At 64.1% G+C, this 20,104-nt stretch overlaps 4 protein-coding genes across 8 annotated transcripts in view; 1 reads left to right on the top strand and 3 right to left on the bottom strand.

Moving 5' to 3' along the window:
• MAT2A (methionine adenosyltransferase 2A) overlaps nucleotides 1–3,412 on the bottom strand; it is a 12,226-nt gene extending 8,814 nt beyond the window's left edge. The window contains exons 1-4 of the mRNA XM_085242969.1: nucleotides 3,271–3,412; nucleotides 2,511–2,588; nucleotides 2,292–2,414; nucleotides 1–113 (exon numbers count right to left, since the gene is read on the bottom strand). Of these exons, the coding sequence (XP_085099095.1) occupies nucleotides 1–113; nucleotides 2,292–2,414; nucleotides 2,511–2,588; nucleotides 3,271–3,361 (405 nt within the window). The 5' untranslated portion in view covers nucleotides 3,362–3,412. The remainder of the gene's footprint in view (nucleotides 114–2,291; nucleotides 2,415–2,510; nucleotides 2,589–3,270) is intronic.
• Nucleotides 3,413–4,587: 1,175 nt separating this feature from the next.
• On the bottom strand, nucleotides 4,588–11,177 carry H2AZ2 (H2A.Z variant histone 2; the record flags this gene model as incomplete). The annotated part of the gene is given in 7 exon segments (XM_085242993.1): nucleotides 4,588–4,826; nucleotides 7,993–8,122; nucleotides 9,074–9,187; nucleotides 9,430–9,507; nucleotides 10,979–11,007; nucleotides 11,010–11,033; nucleotides 11,036–11,177. Coding segments are annotated over 7 exon segments (579 nt in total), but the record flags the coding sequence as incomplete, so codon positions are not given.
• A 239-nt stretch (nucleotides 11,178–11,416) lies between these two features.
• On the top strand, nucleotides 11,417–17,119 carry LOC146542851 (uncharacterized). 5 transcript variants are annotated; one of them, XM_085242967.1, is made up of 6 exons: nucleotides 11,421–11,734; nucleotides 14,720–15,072; nucleotides 15,168–15,320; nucleotides 15,732–15,913; nucleotides 16,202–16,225; nucleotides 16,330–17,119. In XM_085242967.1, exons 1-6 carry the CDS (start codon nucleotides 11,723–11,725, stop codon nucleotides 16,602–16,604), a joined length of 999 nt encoding a protein of 332 aa, XP_085099093.1. In that variant the 5' UTR covers nucleotides 11,421–11,722; the 3' UTR covers nucleotides 16,605–17,119. The 5 variants fall into 5 exon arrangements, with proteins under 5 accessions (XP_085099088.1, XP_085099093.1, XP_085099091.1 ...); XM_085242965.1 differs by having other exon boundaries at nucleotides 11,504–11,523; nucleotides 11,714–11,734; nucleotides 15,168–15,913; XM_085242962.1 differs by having other exon boundaries at nucleotides 11,417–11,734; nucleotides 14,720–15,913.
• Nucleotides 16,261–19,040, bottom strand: PURB (purine rich element binding protein B). Its single transcript, XM_085242979.1, has one exon. It carries the CDS (start codon nucleotides 19,023–19,025, stop codon nucleotides 17,985–17,987), a length of 1,041 nt encoding a protein of 346 aa, XP_085099105.1. The 5' UTR covers nucleotides 19,026–19,040; the 3' UTR covers nucleotides 16,261–17,984.
• Between the last annotated feature and the right edge of the window lie 1,064 nt (nucleotides 19,041–20,104).

The raw sequence follows: 20,104 nt of genomic DNA on the forward strand, positions 1-20,104 counted from the left end.
CTGATCGCCGGCGCCGATGTCCTCCTCGCTGCGGTCCAGGTGAACCCCCTGAGCAATGTCTGGGGACTGCTGCTCCAGGGCAACCAGCACGTTGCAGGTCTTGTAGTCAAAGCCTGGGGGTGGGAGAGCGGGGGGGGGGTCAGTGCTGCTCAGAGAGGGGCGGGGGGGTCTGTGCTGCTCTAAGGGTGGAATCGAGGAGCAGGATGGGGTCTGTGCTGCTCTAAGGGTGGAACTGAGGAGCAGGATGGGGTCTGTGCTGCTCTAAGGGTGGAATTGAGGAGCAGGATGGGGTCTGTGCTGCTCTAAGGGTGGAACTGAGGAGCAGGATGGGGTCTGTGCTGCTCTAAGGGTGGAAGTAAGGAGCAGGATGGGGTCTGTGCTGCTCTAAGGGTGGAATTGAGGAGCAGGATGGGGTCTGTGCTGCTCTAAGGGTGGAATCGAGGAGCAGGATGGGGTCTGTGCTGCTCTAAGGGTGGAACTGAGGAGCAGGATGGGGTCTGTGCTGCTCTAAGGGTGGAATCGAGGAGCAGGATGGGGTCTGTGCTGCTCTAAGGGTGGAATCGAGGAGCAGGATGGGGTCTGTGCTGCTCTAAGGGTGGAACTGAGGAGCAGGATGGGGTCTGTGCTGCTTTAAGGGTGGAACTGAGGAGCAGGATGGGGTCTGTGCTGCTCTAAGGGTGGAATCGAGGAGCAGGATGGGGTCTGTGCTGCTTTAAGGGTGGAATTGAGGAGCAGGATGGGGTCTGTGCTGCTCTAAGGGTGGAATTGAGGAGCAGGATGGGGTCTGTGCTGCTCTAAGGGTGGAACTGAGGAGCAGGATGGGGTCTGTGCTGCTCTAAGGGTTGATTTGGGGTAGGGGGGTCAGTGGGTTGCTCAAAGTGGGGCGGGGGGGTCTGTGCTGCTCTAAGGGTGGAATTGAGGGGCAGGAATGGGGTCAGCAGGCTGTTCAAAGGGCTGATTTTGGAGAATAGGGGGATCTGTGCTGCTCGAAGAATTGAACTGAGGAGTAGGATGGGGTCTGTGCTGCTCTAAGGGTGGAAGTGAGGGGTGGGGGGGGTCAGTGGGCTGTTCAAAAGGTTTATTTGGGGATGGGGGGATCTGAGGGCTGCTAAAAGTAAAGGTGGGGGGTCTGTGCTGCTCTAAGGGTGGAATTGAGGAGCAGGATGGGGTCTGTGCTGCTCTAAGGGTGGAACTGAGGAGCAGGATGGGGTCTGTGCTGCTCTAAGGGTGGAATTGAGGAGCAGGATGGGGTCTGTGCTGCTCTAAGGGCTGATTTGGAGGTGGGGGGGTCAGTGTGCTGCTCAAAGAGGGGATGGGGGGTCTGTGCTGCTCTAAGGGTTGAACTGAGGAGTGGGGGAGGGGTCAGTGGGCTGCTCAAAGAGCTGATTTTGGGGGTGGGGGAGGTCTGTGGGCTGCTAAAAGTGGGGTTGGGGGGGTCTGTGCTTCTCAAAGGGTTGATTTGGGGGTGGGGGGGTCAGCATGCTGCTCAAAGAGCTGATTTGGGGGTGGAGGAAGGTTGGTGTGCTGCTAAAAGTGGGAGTGGGGGATCTGTGCTGCTCTAAGGGTTAAATTGAGGGGTGAGGGGGGGGTCAGTGGGCTGTTCAAAGGGCTGATATACGGGTGGGGGGAGGGGGGGGAGGGAGGTCTGTGGGCTGCTCAAAGTGGGAGTGGGGAGGGAGGAGGGTTCCCTGCTCATAAGGCTGATTTGGGGTGGGGGTCAATGAGCTGCTCCAAGGGTTGATTTGGGAGAGGGGGGGGGATCTGACGGCTGCTAAAAGTGGGGCTGAGGGGGGGGTTGTACTGGTCAAAGAGTTGAATTGTGGGGTGGGAAGGGGGTCAGTGGGCTGTTCAAAGGGTTGATTTGGGGCTGGGGGGGTCTGTGGGCTGCTCAAAGAGGGGCGGGGGGGTCGCTGTGCTGCTCATAAGGCCGATTTGGGGCTGGGGGGGTCTGTGGGCTGCTCAAAGAGGGGCGGGGGGGTCGCTGTGCTGCTCATAAGGCCGATTTGGGGCTGGGGGGGTCTGTGGGCTGCTCAAAGAGGGGCTGGGGGGGTCGCCATGCTGCTCATAAGGCTGATTTGGGGCTGGGGGGGTCTGTGGGCTGCTCAAAGTGGGGCTGGGGGGGTCGCTGTGCTGCTCATAAGGCCGATTTGGGGCTGGGGGGGTCTGTGGGCTGCTCACAGGGTTGATTTGGGGGTTGGGGGTTCTGTGCTGCTCCAAGTGGGGTTGGAGGGGGGCCGTGCTGCTCCAAGGGCTGATTGGGGGGGGAGGGGGGGCTTGTGGCCCCCCGGTACCTTTGGAGGAGTCGTCGTATCCGATGTGGCGGATGGTGTCCCGCACCACCTTCTGATAATCCACAGCAGCTCGGGAGGTGATTTCACCCGCCAGGAGAATCATCCCCGTCTTCGCAACCGTTTCTGCAGGATCGGGAGGCGGGGGGGGTTGAAATAAGAGGGGGGGGGGGCGTCGAGCTCCAGGCTGAGCTCCTGCACCGCTCTGCACCCCCCGCTCACCGCAGGCCACTTTGGCGTCGGGGTCCTGCCGCAGGTGGGCGTCCAGCACGGCATCGCTGATCTGATCGCAGATTTTATCTGGGGGGGGGCGGCAGGGCGGCCTTTTGTACTGCGGGGGGTCGGAGCTGCACACAACCCCCCCCCGCCGCCCCCCGCCGCCGTCCTTGGCGGCGACCTTTGGGAGCAGAGCCGGGAACGCGGGGGGGGGGGCGGTGGGTTCGGACCTTCGCCCCGCGGCCATCGGCCCCCCGCCGTCGGTGCATCGGGGGGGGGGACGACGGGGACGGGAAGGGGGATGGAGACGGAGCCGCCCCCAGATCCCCGCGCGGGGGACGGAGATGCGGCAGGGCCGGGGGCGGCGCGGGGGGGTCCCGCAGCGCGGTGACAACGGGAGCGGCGCGGGGAGGGGTGGGGGCGGCGCTGGGCTGGGATCCGCTGAGTCACGGCTCTGAGTCACGGCCCCTCCCAGCCCCCCCCCCCAAATCCCATCCCGTCGCACCGCACCCCGACCCCCGCAATATCACGGCGCTCCGTGCCGCGCTCCCCCCCCCCGCCCCGCGCCCCCCCCCACGCGGTGACCACGTGCGCTGCGGTCCCGCAATGCGGCGCGCGCGCCACGTGACGTCACACCTCCCCCCCCCACCCCCCGCAACTCCGCGCGCCCGGCGACCCGCGGGAACCCGGCGCGCGCGACCACCCCGCACCCACCCCGCCCCGAAGAGGCCGCGCCTGCGCAATGGCCGTCGCCCCGGGCCCGCACCTGGGTGCCCTTCGCCCACGGACTCGGAGGTGAAGAGAAACGTTCCCTCCTCGATGAACACCTCGTGGAAGCCGTTCAGCTGCCCGTTCATGGCGGAGGGGCGGCGGGCGCGGGCGGAGCGGAGCGCGGAGAGCGGCGACGCGCGGCGGGGAAGCGGCGAACTAAGAGCGGCGCCGGCCGCCTCGCTCCTATTTATACCCTCGTCGCCCCGCCCGCTCGCGGCTCCCGGCCAATGGCGTACGCCGAACGCGCCGCGAAGGAACCACGCGCGGAGGGCGGTGGGGGGGGAGCGTTACGTAACGCCCGGCGCTCCCCGCGCCGCCGCCGGTCTCTCGAGAGCCGCGAGGAGCGCCGGGCGGACGGAGCGGTGCGGAACGACGCGGGGCCGCCTGGCCGAGCGCCGTTCTCGCGGCCGGCCGGACGGGGAGCGGCGATCCGCCGGGAGCTCCTCCCCCCCGCTCGCATGGAGCGGCCCAGCGCGCGGAGACGCGCGGCGGCGGCAGTGGCGAGGCGCACGCGCAGAGAGAAGAGCGGGCCGCGCGTGCGCCGTGCGGTCGCGGCGGGGCCGGGTTCTCTCGGGCCGCCATCTTGGGGCCGCGCGGCGCCGCCATTGTGCGGCTTCGAGCAGCGCCGCCGCACGGAGCGCGGGGTCCGCAGGTCCGCCGCCTCCCCGCCGGGCTGTGCGGGCCGCGCGGGACCTGGCGGAGTGCCGGCGGCGCGGAGCGGTGCTGCGCGCTTCGCCCGGCGCCTCTCGCCGCCATCTTGTGCCGGACACAGGCGCTGTGAGCGGGCCGAGCCCCGCGGCGGTACGGGGCGGGATGCGGGGCGCTGCTCCTCAGCCGCAGCACAGCCGGCGTGGGTGTGCGGCACCGCACGGCACGGACGGACCGACCGCCGGACAGAGCCGCACCGCCCGATGTCGGCACCGCGGGGGCGTGGCTACAGCCGTAGGCACCGCCCTTTTATTTGCATAACGGGCGTGGCCCAAGCGGCTATTTGCATTCTGGGCGGGAAGGCGCGGGGTTTTGGGGCTCCTCCGGTTGTGAGGCAGAGAAAACAGCGCTGCGTCCCGCGGCTGCGCCAACAGGATGAGAACGGCTGGGTTGGAAGGGACCTCGAGGATCACGGATCTCCAACCCCTGCCACGTGTAGGACCGCCAACCTCCACATCTCACAGCAGCCCAGGGCCCATCAACCTGGCCTCGAACACCTCCAGGGATGGACGGGGACCCGCAGCCTCTCTGGCAGCTGTTCAGCACTCACGGCTCTCACAGTACGGAACGTAACCCCAGCCGACCCCACGCAGCAGCCACCCGATTTTGTAAAAAATGGTTTATCCGTTCCACGTCGGTATAAAACACACGGGAGAACCCTCGGCCGACCGGCGCAGCTGCCTCCCCACGGGGTGGGGGACACAAAACCCATCCCGACGTTTCCCCCCCCGCCCATCCCCGCAGCGTTGGGCCACGCCGGGCGCCGGGTCGGAGCCCCATCCTAGGCGGTTTTCTGCTGTCCCTTCTTCCCGATCAGAGACTTGTGGATGTGGGGGATGACGCCTGTGGGAGAGAAACAGCGTGGGGAGGGGCTGAGAGCGGCGAGCCGGAGCTGTGCTGCTGGGCGCCAATGGCGGACCCTATGGGTGCCCCCATGGATGCCACCGGGGTGGCATGGGCTGCCATTGGGTGACCCCATGGGTGCCATTACTGCCATTGGGTGTCCCTATGGGTGCCAATGGGGTGTCATGGGGTGCCCCTATGGGTGCCATTGGGTGTCGTGGGTGCCATTAGTGCCACTGGGTGCCTATGAGTACCATTTGGGTGTCATGGGGTGCCAACTGGGTGTCCCTATGGCTGCCCTTATGGGTGTCGTGGGGTGCCCCTATGGGTGCCATTAGTGCCATTGGGTGTCCCTATGGGTGCCATTGGGGGTCACCGGGGTGGCACGGGCTGCCATTGGGTGACCCCATGGGTGCCATTAGTGCTATTGGGTGTCCCCTATGGGTGCCAGTGGGGTGTCATGGGGTGCCCCTATGGGTGCCATTTTGGTGTCATGGATGCCATTAGTGCCACTGGGTGCCTATGGGTACCATTAGGGTGTCATGGGGTGCCACTGGGTGTCCCTATGGCTGCCCTTATGGGTGTCGTGGGGTGCCCCTATGGGTGCCATTAGTGCTATTGGGTGTCCCTATGGGTGCTATTGGGGGTCACCGGGGTGGCACGGGCTGCCATTGGGTGACCCCATGGGTGCCATTACTGCCATTGGGTGTCCCTATGGGTGCCAGTGGGGTGTCATGGGGTGCCCCTATGGGTGCCATTTGGGTGTCATGGATGCCATTAGTGCCACTGGGTGCCCCTATGGGTGCCTATGGGTACCATTAGGGTGTCATGGGGTGCCACTGGGTGTCCCTATGGCTGCCCTTATGGGTGTCGTGGGGTGCCCCTATGGGTGCCATTAGTGCTATTGGGTGTCCCTATGGGTGCCATTGGGGGTCACCGGGGTGGCATGGGCTGCCATTGGGTGACCCCATGGGTGCCAGTGGGGTGTCATGGGGTGCCCCTATGGGTACCATTTGGGTGTCGTGGGTGCCATTAGTGCCACTGGGTGCCCCTATGGGTGCCCCCATGGATGCCACCGGGGTGGCATGGGCTGCCATTGGGTGACCCCATGGGTGCCATTAGTGCCATTGGGTGTCCCTATGGGTGCCAATGGGGTGTCACCGGGGTGGCATGGGCTGCCATTGGGTGACCCCATGGGTGCCATTACTGCCATTGGGTGTCCCTATGGGTGCCAATGGGGTGTCATGGGGTGCCCCTATGGGTATCATTTGGGTGTCGTGGGTGCCATTAGTGCCATTGGTGCCTATGAGTACCATTTGGGTGTCATGGGGTGCCACTGGGTGTCCCTATGGCTGCCCTTATGGGTGTCATGGGGTGCCACTGGGTGCCATTACTGCCACTGGGTGTCCCTATGGCTGCCCTTATGGGTGTCGTGGGGTGCCCCTATGGGTGCCATTAGTGCCATTGGGTGTCCCTATGGGTGCCATTGGGTGTCACCGGGGTGGCATGGGCTGCCATTGGGTGACCCCATGGGTGCCATTAGTGCTACTGGGTGTCCCTATGGGTGCCAGTGGGGTGTCATGGGATGCCCCTATGGGTGCCATTAGTGCCCCTATGGGTACCATTTGGGTGTCGTGGGTGCCATTAGTGCCACTGGGTGCCTATGGGTACCATTTGGATGTCATGGGGTGCCACTGGGTGTCCCTACGGCTGCCCTTATGGGTGTCGTGGGGTGCCACTGGGTGCCATTAATGCCACTGGGTGTCCCTATGGGTGCCACTGGGGTGGCATGGGCTGCCATTGGGTGACCCCATGGGTGCCATTACTGCCATTGGGTGTCCCTATGGGTGCCAGTGGGGTGTCATGGGGTGCCCCTATGGGTGCCATTTGGGTGTCATGGGTGCCTCTATGGGTGCCACTGGGTACCTATGGGTACCATTTGGATGTCATAGGGTGCCACTGGGTGCCCCTATGGCTGCCCTTATGGGTGTCATGGGGTGCCACTGGGTGCCATTACTGCCACTGGGTGTCCCTATGGGTGCCATTGGGTGCCACCGGGGTGGCATGGGCTGCCACTGGGTGACCCCATGGGTGCCATTAGTGCTATTCGGTGTCCCTATGGGTTCCAGTGGTGTGTCATGGGGCGCTACTGGGTGCGTGCATGGGTGCCAGTGGGGTGTCATGGGGTGCCCCTATGGGTGCCATTAGTGCCATTGGGTGCCCCTATGGGTACCATTTGGATGTCATGGAGTGCCACTGGGTGCCATTAGTGCCACTGGGTGTCCCTATGGGTGTTATTGGATGCCACTGGGTGCCCCCATGGGTGCCATTTGGGTGTCATGTGGTGCCACTAGGTGACCCCATGGGTGCCACTGGGTGCCCCTATGGGTGTCACTGGAGTGTCATAGGCTGCCATTGGGTGACCCCATGGGTGCCTCTATGGATGCCCCTATGGATGCCATCGGGTGACCCCATGGGTGCCATTAGTACCATTGGGTGCCACTGGGGTGTCATGAGCTGCCATTGGGTGACCCCACGGGTGCCAATGGGTGCCCCTATGGGTGCCATTGGGTGTCACAGGCTGCCATTGGGTGACCCCATGGGTGCCCCTATGAGTGTCAATGGGATGTTATGGGCTGCCATTGGGTGACCCCATGGGTGCTACTGGGTGCTCCTATGGGTGCCGTTGGAGTGTCATGGGGTACCTATGGGTGACCCCATGGGTGCCCCTATGGGTGCTATTGAATGTCAATGGGTGACCCTATGGGTACTGTTATGTGCCATTGGGTGCCCCTATGGGTGCCCCTATGGGTGCTATTGGGTGCCATTGCGTGACCCCACGGGTGCCACTGAGTGCTCCTATGGGTGCCATTAGTGCTATTGGGTGACCCCACGGGTGCTGTTATGTGCCATGGGGTGCCCCTGTGGGTGCCTACAGGTGACCCCATGGGTGCCATTGGGTGACCCTGTGGGTTCCCCTACGGATGCCATTGGGTGACCCCACGGTGCCCCTATGGGTGCTGCTGGGTGCCACTGGGGTGTCACGGGGTGCCACTGGGTGACCCCCTGGGTGCCGCTGTGGGTGCCATTAGTACCACTGGGTGCTATGGGTGCTGCCACTGGGTGTCACGGGGTGCCACTGGGTGCCCCCATGGGTGCCACCTACCTCCCCCCGCTATGGTGGCTTTGATGAGGGAATCCAACTCTTCATCACCACGAATCGCCAGCTGCAAATGGCGGGGAGTGATGCGCTTCACTTTGAGGTCCTTGGAGGCATTGCCTGCCAACTCCAGGACCTGCGGGGGGACGGGGTCACAGCAGGGGCTTCGTGTTGATAAAGCTGCGCTCAGCTGAGCTGCTGCCCCATAGCGCTGCCCCACAGCTCTACCCCGCAGCGTCGCCCCATAGCGCTGCCCCACAGCTCTACCCCGCAGCGTCGCCCCATAGCGCTGCCCCACAGCTCTACCCCGCAGCGTCGCCCCATAGGGCAGCCCCACAGCGCTGCCCCGCAGCGCTGCCCCACAGCGTCACCCCATAGCGCTGCCCCACAGCGTCACCCCATAGCGCTGCCCCACAGCGTCACCCCATAGCGCTGCCCCACAGCGTCACCCCATAGCGCTGCCCCACAGCGTCACCCCATAGCGCTGCCCCACAGCGTCACCCCATAGCGCTGCCCCACAGCGTCACCCCATAGTCACCATTTAGTGCTACCCCATAGCACTGCCCTGTGCCATCACCCCATAGCATCACCCCACAGAGCTGCCCCATAGTGTCATCTTAGGGTGTCACCCCATTCTGCTGTCCCATAGCACCATTCCATAGCAGAACCCTAAAGCGCTGCCCCATAGCTCTGTCTCATAGCATCACCCCACAGCACAACCCCAAAGCACTGCCCCATAGCACTGTCCTATAGAACCATCCCACAGCACCAGCCCCCAGCGCTGCCCCACAGCACCAGCCCCCAGCGCTGCCCCACAGCACCAGCCCCCAGCGCTGCCCCACAGCACCAGCCCCCAGCGCTGCCCCACAGCACCAGCCCCACAGCGCTGCCCCACAGCACCAGCCCCACAGCGCCGCCCCATGGAATCCAGGCTCACAGCATTCCAGCAACACTTCGGAGCCCCTCAGCTGCGCTGCAGAGGCGAGCGGGCAGCAGCCCAGCCCAGCGCACGGCCGGGACGTACCTGACAGCCCCCCTACAGCGGCACCTCCCCCCATCGCGCCCAGCCCCGGGGCCCAGCACCCACCTCGGCAGTGAGATACTCGAGGATGGCAGCGCTGTACACGGCGGCGGTGGCCCCGACCCGCCCGTGGCTGGTGGTGCGAGTCTTCAGGTGCCGATGGATGCGGCCCACGGGGAACTGCAACGGAGAGGCAGGTGAGCGGGGCGGGCAGCGGCTCACGGCCTCACGTCGGGAGCATCCGGCCCTGCCCTGCCCTGCAGGCACAGCCAGAGGGCGAGCGGCGACCGAAGGACGAGCGGCAGGGCAACTTCACCTTGGAACGGGGAAAAAGGCGTGGAGGGGCGCTGTGGCAGCGGCGGGAGCGGTGCTTACAGCAATTAGCCTGGCACAGATGGCAGCGCTGCGCCGCCGCTCGTTACCTGCAATCCGGCTCTCTGCGAGCGAGACACCGCCTTCGCCTTGGCCTTCCCGCTGTCCTTCCCAGCCTTCCCACCTGCCTGCGGGATGGAGAGAGCTGTCAGACAGCGCTTTGGAGCTCGCTCTGTTCTCCTCATCCTGTGGGATGCTGCCGGGAGGTGGGCAGACGGGGCCGAGCGCACAGCTGAGCACGGCCAGCTATGGGAGATGAAGGATGTGGAGCGCTGGGAGCGGCAACTAAGATGCTCAGAGGGCTGGAGCAGCTCTCCTATGAGGACAGGTTGAGGGAACCGGGCTCGTTTAGCTTGGAGAAGAGAAGGCTGCGGGGAGACCTCAGTGTGGCCTTCAGTGCTTGAAGGGAGCGGATAAACAGGCCGGGTTTGACCATTTATGAGGGCGGATGGTGACGGGACAAGGGGGAATGGTTTTCAAGTGAGACAGGAGAGGTTCGGGTTGGATGTTAGGAGGGAGTTTTTCATGCAGAAGGTGGTGAGGCACTGGAACAGGTTGCCCAAGGAGGCTGTGGATGCCCCATCCCTGCAGGCATTCAAGGCCAGGCTGGATGTGGCTCTGGGCAGCCTGGGCTGCTGGTTGGCGACCTGCACACAGCAGGGGGTTGGAACTGGATGAGCACTGTGGTCCTTTGCAACCCAGGCCATTCTACGATTCCACGAGCACAACCAACCCGTCCTGTCATGAAGGGGATCCATACACAACCCTAATTGAGCACATCACCCCTACATGCAGTGCTGCCGCCCCACAGCAAACGCATTGCTGCACAAAACCCGCATCCCTGTGCAGCACCCTGAAGGAAGCACAGCCCAAACAGGGAATAAAAACCCCACCAGCAAAGCTGCAATGGGAAAGCATTCAGTTCGGGAGAGGTGCAGCACAGCGTGGAGCTGACAGCCCTTATAGGAGCGGTGCTTTGGTGGCTGCTGCTGAAATGGAGCTTCTTGAGAGACTCCATAGGGATGTGTAAGCGGGAGAGTGGTGGAAAGCATTGGGAAGGGCTGCGTTCAGCACTGCCCTCCTGGCATGGGGAAGGGGCACAGGGCAGGAACACAGGGCAGGAATACGGGGAAACGACAGAGGGGGTGCAGGGTGGGAGTAGAGGGGGCGCAGGGCACAGGGCAGGAATACAAGCTATGAATACAGGGAAAGGGCCGGGCAGTGCAATGCGGGGCAGGAGCCGCAGCCCCTCTGGCAGCTCCAAGCGCAGCAGGTTGGGCCGTTTCGGCCGCTCTGCCATCCTCCCCTCCCTGGAAGCATTCAGGCCTGAATTCAGACCCCCGCCTACGTCAGAGGGTTGGGATGAGATGCTCCTAAAGGCTCCTAAAGGCCCCTTCCAACCGCCGTCCCGCGGCCCTTCTGCCCGCCGTCCATCCCCAGCGCTGACGTTTCTCCTCTCCCCCTCAGGCCTTCCCGCCCACACGCAGCGCAACGCCCGCACGGTTTGGGCCCTGCGCCCTTCGGTCCTCGCTCCCGCCCCCGGCCCCGCTCCTCGCTCCCCCTCAGGCCGTCTCCTCGCCCCCCGGTCCCGTTCCTCACCATGGTGCCGCCGCCGGTCCCGCCGCTCGAACCGCCTCAGGAGCCGTCAGACAATGCCCGCCCGAGCGCGAGGAGGGAACCCGGCCTGCCGCGGCGACGCCGGACCAATCGGGGCGCCCCGTACTGATTTGAACGTCCCGCCGCCGCCAATCGCCGCCCGGCTTGTTGGCCGCTCCGCTGGCCCCGCCCCGCGGCCCGTTTAACGGCTGTTTTTCTTTTGCACACGGCACTCAGAGGCTGAAGGCGGAGAGGGGGGGCGGGGGGCGTGGCCGGCGGATCCTGGGGAGTGACGTGAGGGTAAACCAATAGGAAGAGCGGATCGCGCGGAGAGAGGCAGGGCAGAGAAGATGGACGGACAACTGAGTCAATAGAAGGAGGAATAGCTTTCCCGCCCATTCTCTCGCCCCGCCCGGCGTGTTGTTTGTTTGTGAGAAGTTGGGGAGGGAGAGGGGGGGAGTGAGCGGCTGTCCGTCCGTTCCTTCTCCGCCTCTGTGAGGAGGGGCCGTGAGGTACCGTGAGGGAATTCCCCCCGGGGACGGGATGAGGTACGGAACAGTGAGGAGAAAGAGCCGCACAGTGCCTCAGTCCACCCAGCACTGAGCCTCTGTGCCACCAGGGGGCTGCAGCCCCGCAGCTGCCCCTCACGGCGGTGGATGAGGCACAGAGCACTAAGAATGAGAGCTTCCCAGCACCGAGCCCCTGAGCTGCAGAACCACACCTGCTGCCTGCTTACAGCCCCACAGGATGGTGGGTGAGGTATGGAGCACTGAGGAGAAGGAGGGGAGCCGCCACAGTCGTCCCCCCTGCACTGAGCCCCTGATTGACCAGAGGGACTGCAGCCCCACACTGCCATATGGGACATGGATGAGGTACAGAACACTTAGGAGAAGGAGGAGAGCCCCCTCAGTGCCCCCCAGCACTGAGTCTGAGTGCAGGGGGGGAACTGCAGCCCCCACCTGCCCCAAAACCTGCAGCTGCTGCCTGCCTGCCTCCGGCCCCACAGTTGCCGTATGGGGCATGGAGGCAATGGCTCCCCATTGCCTCAGTTGCTCCCCAGCACCGAGCCCCTGAGCTGCAGCCCCACACCTGTTGCCTGCTTACAGCCCCATAGCTGCCACATGGGGCGTGGATGAGGTATGGGGAACTCTGAGGAGAAGAAGGGGAGCCCCTCAGTGCCCCCCCAGCACTGAGCCCCTGATTGCACCAGAGAGGCTGCAGCCCCACAGCTGCCCCAAAACCTGCAGCTGCTGCTTGCCTCCCTGCAGCCCCACAGCTGTCCCATGGGACGCGGATGATGTTCAGAGCACTGAGCAGAAGGGAGCCCCCTTAGTGCACCCCAACATTGAGCCCCTGAGTGCAGCAGGGGGCTGCAGCCCCACACCTGCCCCCCAGCCCACAACTGCTGCCTGCCTGCAGCCCCACAGGGTATGGATGAGGTACAGAACACTTAGGAGAAGGACGGGAGCCCCCTCACTGCCCCCCCAGCCCTGAGTCTGAGTGCACAGGGGAAAGTGCAGCCCCCACAGCTGCCACATAGAACATGGATGAGGTATGGGGAGCACTGAGGAAAAGTAGGGGAGCCTCAGTTCCCCCCCAGCACCGAGCCCCTGAGCTGCAGCCCCACACCTGCTGCCTCCTTACAGCCCCACAGTTGCCCCGCAGGATGGTGGGTGAGATACGGAGCACTGAGCAGAAGGAGGGGAGCCCCCTCAGTGCCCCCTGCACTGAGCCCCTGAAGACAGTGGGGGAGGGGGCTGCAGCCCCACAGCTGCCCCCCAGCCTGCAGCTGCTGCCTGCTTCCAGCCCAACAGCTGCCCCACAGGGCATGGATGAGGTACAGAGCACTGAGGAGAAGGCGGGGGGTCCCCTCAGTGCCCCCCAGCACTGAGCCTGAGTGCACGGGGGGGCTGCAGCCCCACACCTGCCCCAAAACCTGCAGCTGCTGCCTGCCTGCAGCCCTACAGCTGCCCCACAGGGTGTGGATGAGGTATGGGGAGCACCGAGGAACAGTAGGGGAGCCCCCTCAGTGCCTCCCAGCACCGAGTCTGGGTGCGTGGGGGGAACTGCAGCCCCACAGCTGCCCCATATGGGACATGGATGAGGTATGGGGAGCACGGAGAAGTAGGGGAGCCCCCTCAGTGCCCCCAGCACCGAGCCCTGAGCTGCAGCCCCACACCTGCTGCCTCCTTACAGCCCCACAGCTGCCCCACAGGATGGTGGGTGAGATACGGAGCACTGAGCAGAAGGAGGGGAGCCCCCTCAGTGCCCCCTGCACTGAGTCTGAGTGCACTGGGGAGAACAGCAGCCCCACACCTGTCCCCCAACCCACAACTGCTGCCTGCCTGCCGCCCCCCAGCTGCCCCATGGGGCACGGATGAGGTATGGGGAGCACTGAGAATTAGGGCAGCCCCCTCAGTGCCCCCAGCACCGAGCCCTGAGCTGCAGCCCCACACCTGCTGCCGGCTTGCAGCCCCACAGCTGCCACAAGGATGAGGTACGGAGCACTGAGCAGAAGGAGGGGAGCCCCCCAGCGCCCCCTGCACTGAGTCTGAGCACACGGGGGGCTGCAGCCCCACCTGCCCCCCAGCCTGCAACCGCTGCCTGCCTGCAGCCCCACAGCTGCCATACGGGGCACGGATGAGGTACGGGGAGCATCGAGAAGTAGGGCAGCCCCCCCAGCCGCCCCCCATCCCGCAGCTGCCGCCCGCCCGCAGCCCCTCGGCCGTCCCGGAGCCCCGGCCCCCCCAGCACATCAGCTGCCGGCGGGGCGACGCGGCGGGGCTCCGGCCGCGGGGTCACGCGAGGTCTCGGAGCCCCGGGGCTTCGTGCGGCGGCGGCCGAGGCGGGGCGGGCCGGCAGCGCGCAGTGCGCAGGCGGCTGCCGTCCGTGTCCTCAGATGAGCCCGCGTGCCCGCGGGGAGCCGCAGACTGAATGCGGCCGCGCTGCTGCGCATGCGTCACCGAGCGCGCGCACGTGCCCGCAGCCCCTCGCCTTTCTGCTGCCCCCCTCCCTCCTTCCTCCCTCCTTCCCTCCTTCCTCCCCTCCCTCCTTCCTCCCCTCCCTCATCCCGGCCCAGCTGTCCCCGCGCTGGAGGCCCACGCAGGGCCGCGCCGCTCATCGCCCACATCCCAGAGCCCCGAACCCCTCGGTGTGATGCACCCCCAACCCACCCCCAGAACCCCCCCCAAAAAAGAGCGAGGCCAGGCGACCGTCTGGGTTGTTTTTTTTTTGTTTGTTTGTTTTTTTTTTTTTTTTTTTTTATTCACTTTTCCGCATACTTTTTTTTTTTTTTATTTGTTACAAACATACAATTCTTTAAATATAGACTGTAAAACTCCATTTGCAAAAATCTGCTACGGTAAGGAGTGCTCGCTAGCATGAGGAGTTCGTCACGTCGGGCGTCGTCTTTTGCTAGTGGTAAATCCAGGCCCTGCCTTCGGCAAACTCCGGCCGCTCCCCGGCGCTCCCGAAGCCGCCCCGCCGGCCGCAGAGGAAGGGAATGAGAATCGGCCCCGCCGCCGTGGGAGAGGGGACGGGACCCCCCCGGGCAGCCCCCGCTGGGCCGCGTAAAGTGCACGGTTTGCTTTTAGTTTTTTTTTCTTTCTTTCATTAAAAAAATAAGAGGAATAAAACTTTTTTTTTTTTTTTTTTCTTTTTCTTTTTCTTCTTCTTTCGTCAAGGTACTCGGGGTGGGGGGTGGGGAGGTGTGGGGGTGTGAACGACGTTTTGGTCTCTCAGCAGATATGGCAGAGCCGGGCCCGGCCCTCCTCGCTCGCTGTTTGCCGTCCAGCAGCCCCGGCTCCTCTCCGCCATCTTGTCGGCCTCCAGGAGCGCCCATCGCCTCTTCCAGCCCGGCTCCGGGCTTCTCTCTCCGTGCTGCGGGACGGGGCGAGCGCCTTCCTACACAGCAGGCCTGGAATGTGCCACGCTCGGAGCCAGCAGCGCCACACCCAGCAGCAGCTCAGTGCCGCAGCCCCGGGAGGACGCGCCGCCATCCCCACAACCTCCGGCACGGAGCCGAGCTGCGATTCCAACGGCCACCTTCTCAACCTGTGGCAAATATCTGCTGAGAGACGCTGGCCGTGCCGCCCCACGTACCATCACCATTCGCTTCACGGTTCTTTTTCTTTCTTTCTTTCTTTCTTTTTTTTTTTAAATTTTTTTTTTTTTTCATCTTCTGTTTTAAAAGAGAAGCCGGCGAGGCGAAGAGAAGCTGCCCCTCGGTGCAGAGCGGAGCAGCTGGGGGAGCGGCGAGTCGCCCTCACCGATGGACCACTCAATATGAGGGGATCACTGCAGCCGACTCCTGCGCCCGTCACCCCGCGGCGGCCGGGAGCACGGGGTAAAACGCAGCGTTTCCGTTTTCTCTTGGGAGGGAGCGGGGAAATCGAAGCAGTTTTGACTTTGACGGAGCCGTGGGATTTGATTCTTGGGCTGATCCACGCGGGCGGCCGGCCCGGCCGTCTGGGCTCTTTATTTACACGGAGTTTTGGGGCGCTATACAAGATTTACATTTCCGTTTGTACAGCAGATGCTTTGATAGAGTCGCGCTCTCAAAACGTCCCTTCTGGGGGGGCGACAGAAATCTGGAAGCTCCACAAACCCGGCGTTCCCCTTCCGGATAAAAGCCTTTTGCCCGTCTCCTACAGAATCCAAGCCATTGAGAAAAAAAAAAAAAAAAAAAAACCCAAAAACCGAAAAACCAAAAACCAACCAAGCGAAACAACCACCTCATATCTATACACACATACAGGGCCGTGTGTATACAGACACAGAAGGACAACCGAACCGCCGCCGCGCGAAGCCCGGCTCTGCCTGCAGGCGCGGGGAGCCGCTGCCACCACCGAGCAGCACAGAGCAGCGCCGCAGCCCCTCTCCTCCCCACCACGGGGTGCCGCCGGGCCTCGCTCAGCCTCTCCGTGCCGCCGCAGCCAGGTAACGCCGCGCCGATCCGACCGTTCTCTCTTCGTTGCTGCGAGATTTCTTCCCCCGACCAAGCGCTCTGCTCTTCTCACCCGTGCGCTGGAAGGTCAAATGGAGCCGTGGGAGGTTTCTGTACATAGATACATCTCTCAGAGCAGGGATCCTGGTGGCTGGAGCCATCCGTGGCGCTGGGTGGGATAAATGTTGGGTGTTCTGTTGTTTTTGTTTGTTTGTTTGTATTTTTTTTTTTTGGCCTACGTGATGTTTGCCTCTTTCCTTTTCCACGTGGTTCTTCCCAAGCGGCGCTACCACGGGGTAAGAAAGGTACGGCGATCTCAGCCAAAAAAAAAAGGAGAAAAAACCCAAAAAGAATATATATATATTTTTATATATATATATATATATATATATATAACCCTCTTCAAAAGGAGAGGTACCGCCCACGTCGGAGCAAGAACCAGAGTGGCTCCCAGCAACAGAAAGTCCATCAGCACCGAAGCGAGGGGACGCGGCGCTGCTCGGACACACACAGCAATACAGCAGGACATCACTGGGACAGCTGCCTTACAGTACAAAATACAGTACGAGTGTACGGCGCCGGGCGGACACGCAGGGTGCTATTGCTCCCAGAGGGCTTGGAAACCGAGTCCTTTTGCCAGGGAGGAGAGTTAAAAACAGCAAAACGGAAGAGAGTTCTGGTTAAAAATTCCCTTAAAAAGGGGCGACGGAGGGCAGCTGGGGACGGCCCTGCTGGGATGAGCCGCCGGCCGCGCCTCACTGCTGCCAATAAATACGGAGCAAACGGAGCGGGGCGGCCGGGAGAGGGATGGAGACAATAAATTAAGAAGGCAGCTGAAATGAGAGGGCGGGCATGCGTGGTGTGAGACGGAACCGGAGCGACAACGACGGTCCTACGAGAGCCTGGGAGGTGTCACACAGGAACAGCTGGAACTTTGGAATGAACAGCGGGCTCCCGTTCAGTTCGAAGTCAGGAGTACGGCGTGGCTTAAAAAACACCGCTCTGCAGGGCGGGACTGAGCAGATTGCTTCAAAAAAAAAAAAAAAAAAAAAAAAAAGGACCAAAGAGAGTGAAAATCCATTTAATAGGAGAGGAGAGCGTTGGGACGGCCCCGCTGTGCTCCGCGGCGGCAGGAGCCGAGCTGGCAGAACGCCGAGGTGGTCATTAAGAATAATTAAAAATTAAAAAAAAAAAAAAAATAGGGGAAATGTGGCGGGGCTCACAGCTCCCACAGCCACCACGCGTTGAGGTACTGAGGAGATGCATTGAGTTCGTGTTAAAAACCCGCGCTGGGAGGAGGAAGAGGAGGAAGAAGAAGAGGACGGGGTGGGATTTGTGCACCTGAGGCCGGCGGCACCGCGGCCGTGTGCTTCGTGCTGCTGCCTTCCTGCTGCTCGGCCCTGCGACCCCCGTGGTCAAAAGAAAAAGGGGGAAAAAGCCAAAAAAAAAAAAAAAAAAAAAGGAAAAAATGAGACCCGAAGCCAAACGAGAGCGTTCCTTACTGCTCAGAGAGCTGCCGGCTTCCCACCTGCTTGCTTGCTTACGGGGTCCGGGTCGGGCGCCTGGAGTTTTGCATCCCGGAAAACAATTCTGCGGAACGGAGCGGGGGGGTGGGAGGGGGGGGAAATTAAAAAGGGGAATAAAAAGAGACAATGGACGTTGGTCCAGAGACGAACCCCTGCATCACATCGCATCGCCTCTCGCGGCCGTGGGCTCCGGTGCGGACGCCGGGATGCTGGTGGGGTGGAGCGGCACGGATAGAGGGATGGGAGAGGAGGGGAGAAAAGAGAAGGGGAGAGGAGGGGAGGGGAGGGGGCCGGCGGCCCCGAGGAGCGCGTCGTCCTCCTTTGGAAGCGGGCTGAGGGCCGCGGGCGCTCCGTGCCCCATGGGAGGAGAGGCGCGGGGCGGGCTGCGGTGGGGCCGGGTGCTCCAACCGCCTCCGGGGTTTGGGGCTCCCCTTCTCCCGAGGAAGGGAAGGGAAAGGAAGGAAAGGAGGGGGCCGGGCGGGGGGGGGGGAGGCCGGGGCGGATGGATGGATGGATGGATGGGGGGGTCGGGGGGGGCTCAGTCGTCGTCCACGTCGTCGCCGTCCGAATCGTCGCCGGCGCCGCTGCCGCTGCCCGGCCCGGGCGGCCCCGCGCGGCGGTCGTACAGCTTGTCCCGCTGGCGCTCCTGGATGTCGCGCATCTCGTCGGCGTAGCGGCAGAAAGCCCCGCCGAACTTGGCCCAGGCTTTGTAAGGGACGGTGATGGCGTTGCGGTAGGACGGCTTCACCTCGCTCACCCGCAGGAAGACGCCGTACTTATTGCAGCCCACGTCGAAGAAGAAGCGCTTGGAGTCCACGGTGATGGAGGTGCCCTCGGGCAGCTCCCCGTAGAGGCCCCCCCCGCCCGGCCCGCCGCCTCCGGGGCCGCCCAGCTCGTCCTCCTCCCCTCCGTAATCGTCGATCAGCTTCGCCAGCGCGTCGCGGAACTCGATCAGGCCCTGGGCCGGCAGGGCGATGGTCTGCCCGCTCTGCAGCCCCGGGGGGCCGCCGGGGAAACCTCCCGGGCCGCCGGGCCCGCGGTTGACGGTCTGCCGGATGCGCAGGAAGCGGCCGCGCTGGTTCTCCTTCAGGTCCAGGTAGTACTTGCGGTTCTCCCGCACCAGGAATTCGCTCTTCAGAGCGCGGCGCGGCCCCGACCCGCCCTCGTCGCCGCCGGGCCCCGCGGCCTGCGCCAGCTGCTCGGGGCTGGACGGCCCCAGCTGCGCGTAGTGCTCGATGAAGTCGCCCAGGTAGTCGCGGAACTCCGCCGCCACGGCCATGGACAGCGTCAGGCGGCTCTTGGACCCGCCGGCGCCCACCTCGGCGATCTTCAGGAAGCGGCCCTTGGCGTTCTGCTTCACGTCCAGGTAGAAGCGCTTGTTCTGGATGTCCAGCCGCTTCGACGCCAGCTCCTGCGTCTCCTGCTCGGGGCCCGCCCCGGCGCCCGGCCCGCCGCCTCCGCCGCCGCCGCCTCCGCCGCCGCCGCCCCGGGGAGCCGCGAAGCCGCCGCCTCCGCCGCCGCCCCCCCCGCTGCCGCTGCCGCTGCCGCCGCGCTCGCTGCCGCTGTCCCCGTCCGCCATCTTGTCCGCCCGCCCGCCCCGCGCCGGCCCTTCCGCGCGCGCCGCCCCGCTTCCGGCGCGCGGCCCCGCGCCCCGCCCCGCCCCTCTGCGACAAGAGGTGACGTCACCGCCGCACTCCGCGCCGCCGCGCGCGGCTCCCCCGCGGGGTCACGTGGGCGGGGAGAGGCTCCGCCCGCCGCGTCCCCGCGCGCCCTCTGCGGTCCCCGCCCGGTCACGCCCCCCTCTGCCCGGCCACGCCCTCCCTCTGTCAGGCCACGCCCCTTCGGGTGGCGGCGCCGCCGCGCAGTGCCCGCCCCCACTGTCAGTCACGCCCGTCCGCCGCTCTCATTGGCCGGGCCCGGAGCTCCGGACGTCACGGGCGGGCTTGACGTCACTCGTCCCTACGGCTCGGGGCAGCAGGACGGAATCACAGAACGGCTGGGTTGGAAGGGACCTCGAGGATCACGGATCTCCAACCCCCCGCCACACGCAGGGCCACCAACCTCCACATCTCACAGCAGCCCAGGCTGCCCAGGGCCCCATCCAACCTGGCCTTGAACACCTCCAGGGATGGACGGGGATCCACAGCCTCTCTGGGCAGCTGTTCAGCACCTCACCGCTCTCACAGCAAACAACTTCCCCCTGACATCCAACCTCAATCTGCCCTCCCTCAACTTCAAACCATTTCCCTTGTCCTGCTGTTATCTCCCCTTTCAAAGGGTTGATTCCCCTCCTGTCTGTGGCTCCCTTTAGGTCCTGACAGGCTGCACTGAGGTCACCCCGCAGCCTTCTTTTCTCCATGCTGAACAAGCCCAGCTCCCTCAGCCTGTCTTTGTAGTGGAGGTGCTGCAGCCCCCTGCTCATCTCTGTGGCTCCTCTGGACCCTCTCCAACAGCTCCCTGTCTTTCTTGTGCTGGGGGCTCCAGCCCTGGACGCAGTGCTGCAGATGGGGCCTCACAAGAGCAGAGCAGAGGGGGACGATCACCTCCCTGTCCCTGCTGGCCACCTCTCTGCTGATGGAGCCCGGGATCCCATTTGCTTTCCGAGCTGTAATCACACACTGCTGGCTCACGGTCAGCTTTTCATCCATCAGGACCCCC

Source organism: Meleagris gallopavo, chromosome 24 (assembly GCF_905368555.1).
Source record: "Meleagris gallopavo chromosome 24, MGAL_WU_HG_1.1, whole genome shotgun sequence".
Lineage (NCBI taxonomy): Eukaryota > Metazoa > Chordata > Aves > Galliformes > Phasianidae > Meleagris > Meleagris gallopavo.

Excerpts from the sequence above, each read along its gene's own strand:
- LOC146542851 (XM_085242962.1), top strand. Across the intron at positions 15,914-16,201 it reads CTCCGTGCCGCCGCAGCCAG|CGGCGCTACCACGGGGTAAG; the intron begins GTAACGCCGCGC and ends GTTCTTCCCAAG. Across the intron at positions 16,226-16,329 it reads GCTACCACGGGGTAAGAAAG|GAGAGGTACCGCCCACGTCG; the intron begins GTACGGCGATCT and ends CCTCTTCAAAAG.
- PURB (XM_085242979.1), bottom strand. The coding sequence starts at position 19,025 with ATGGCGGACGGGGACAGCGGCAGCGAGCGCGGCGGCAGCGGCAGCGGC.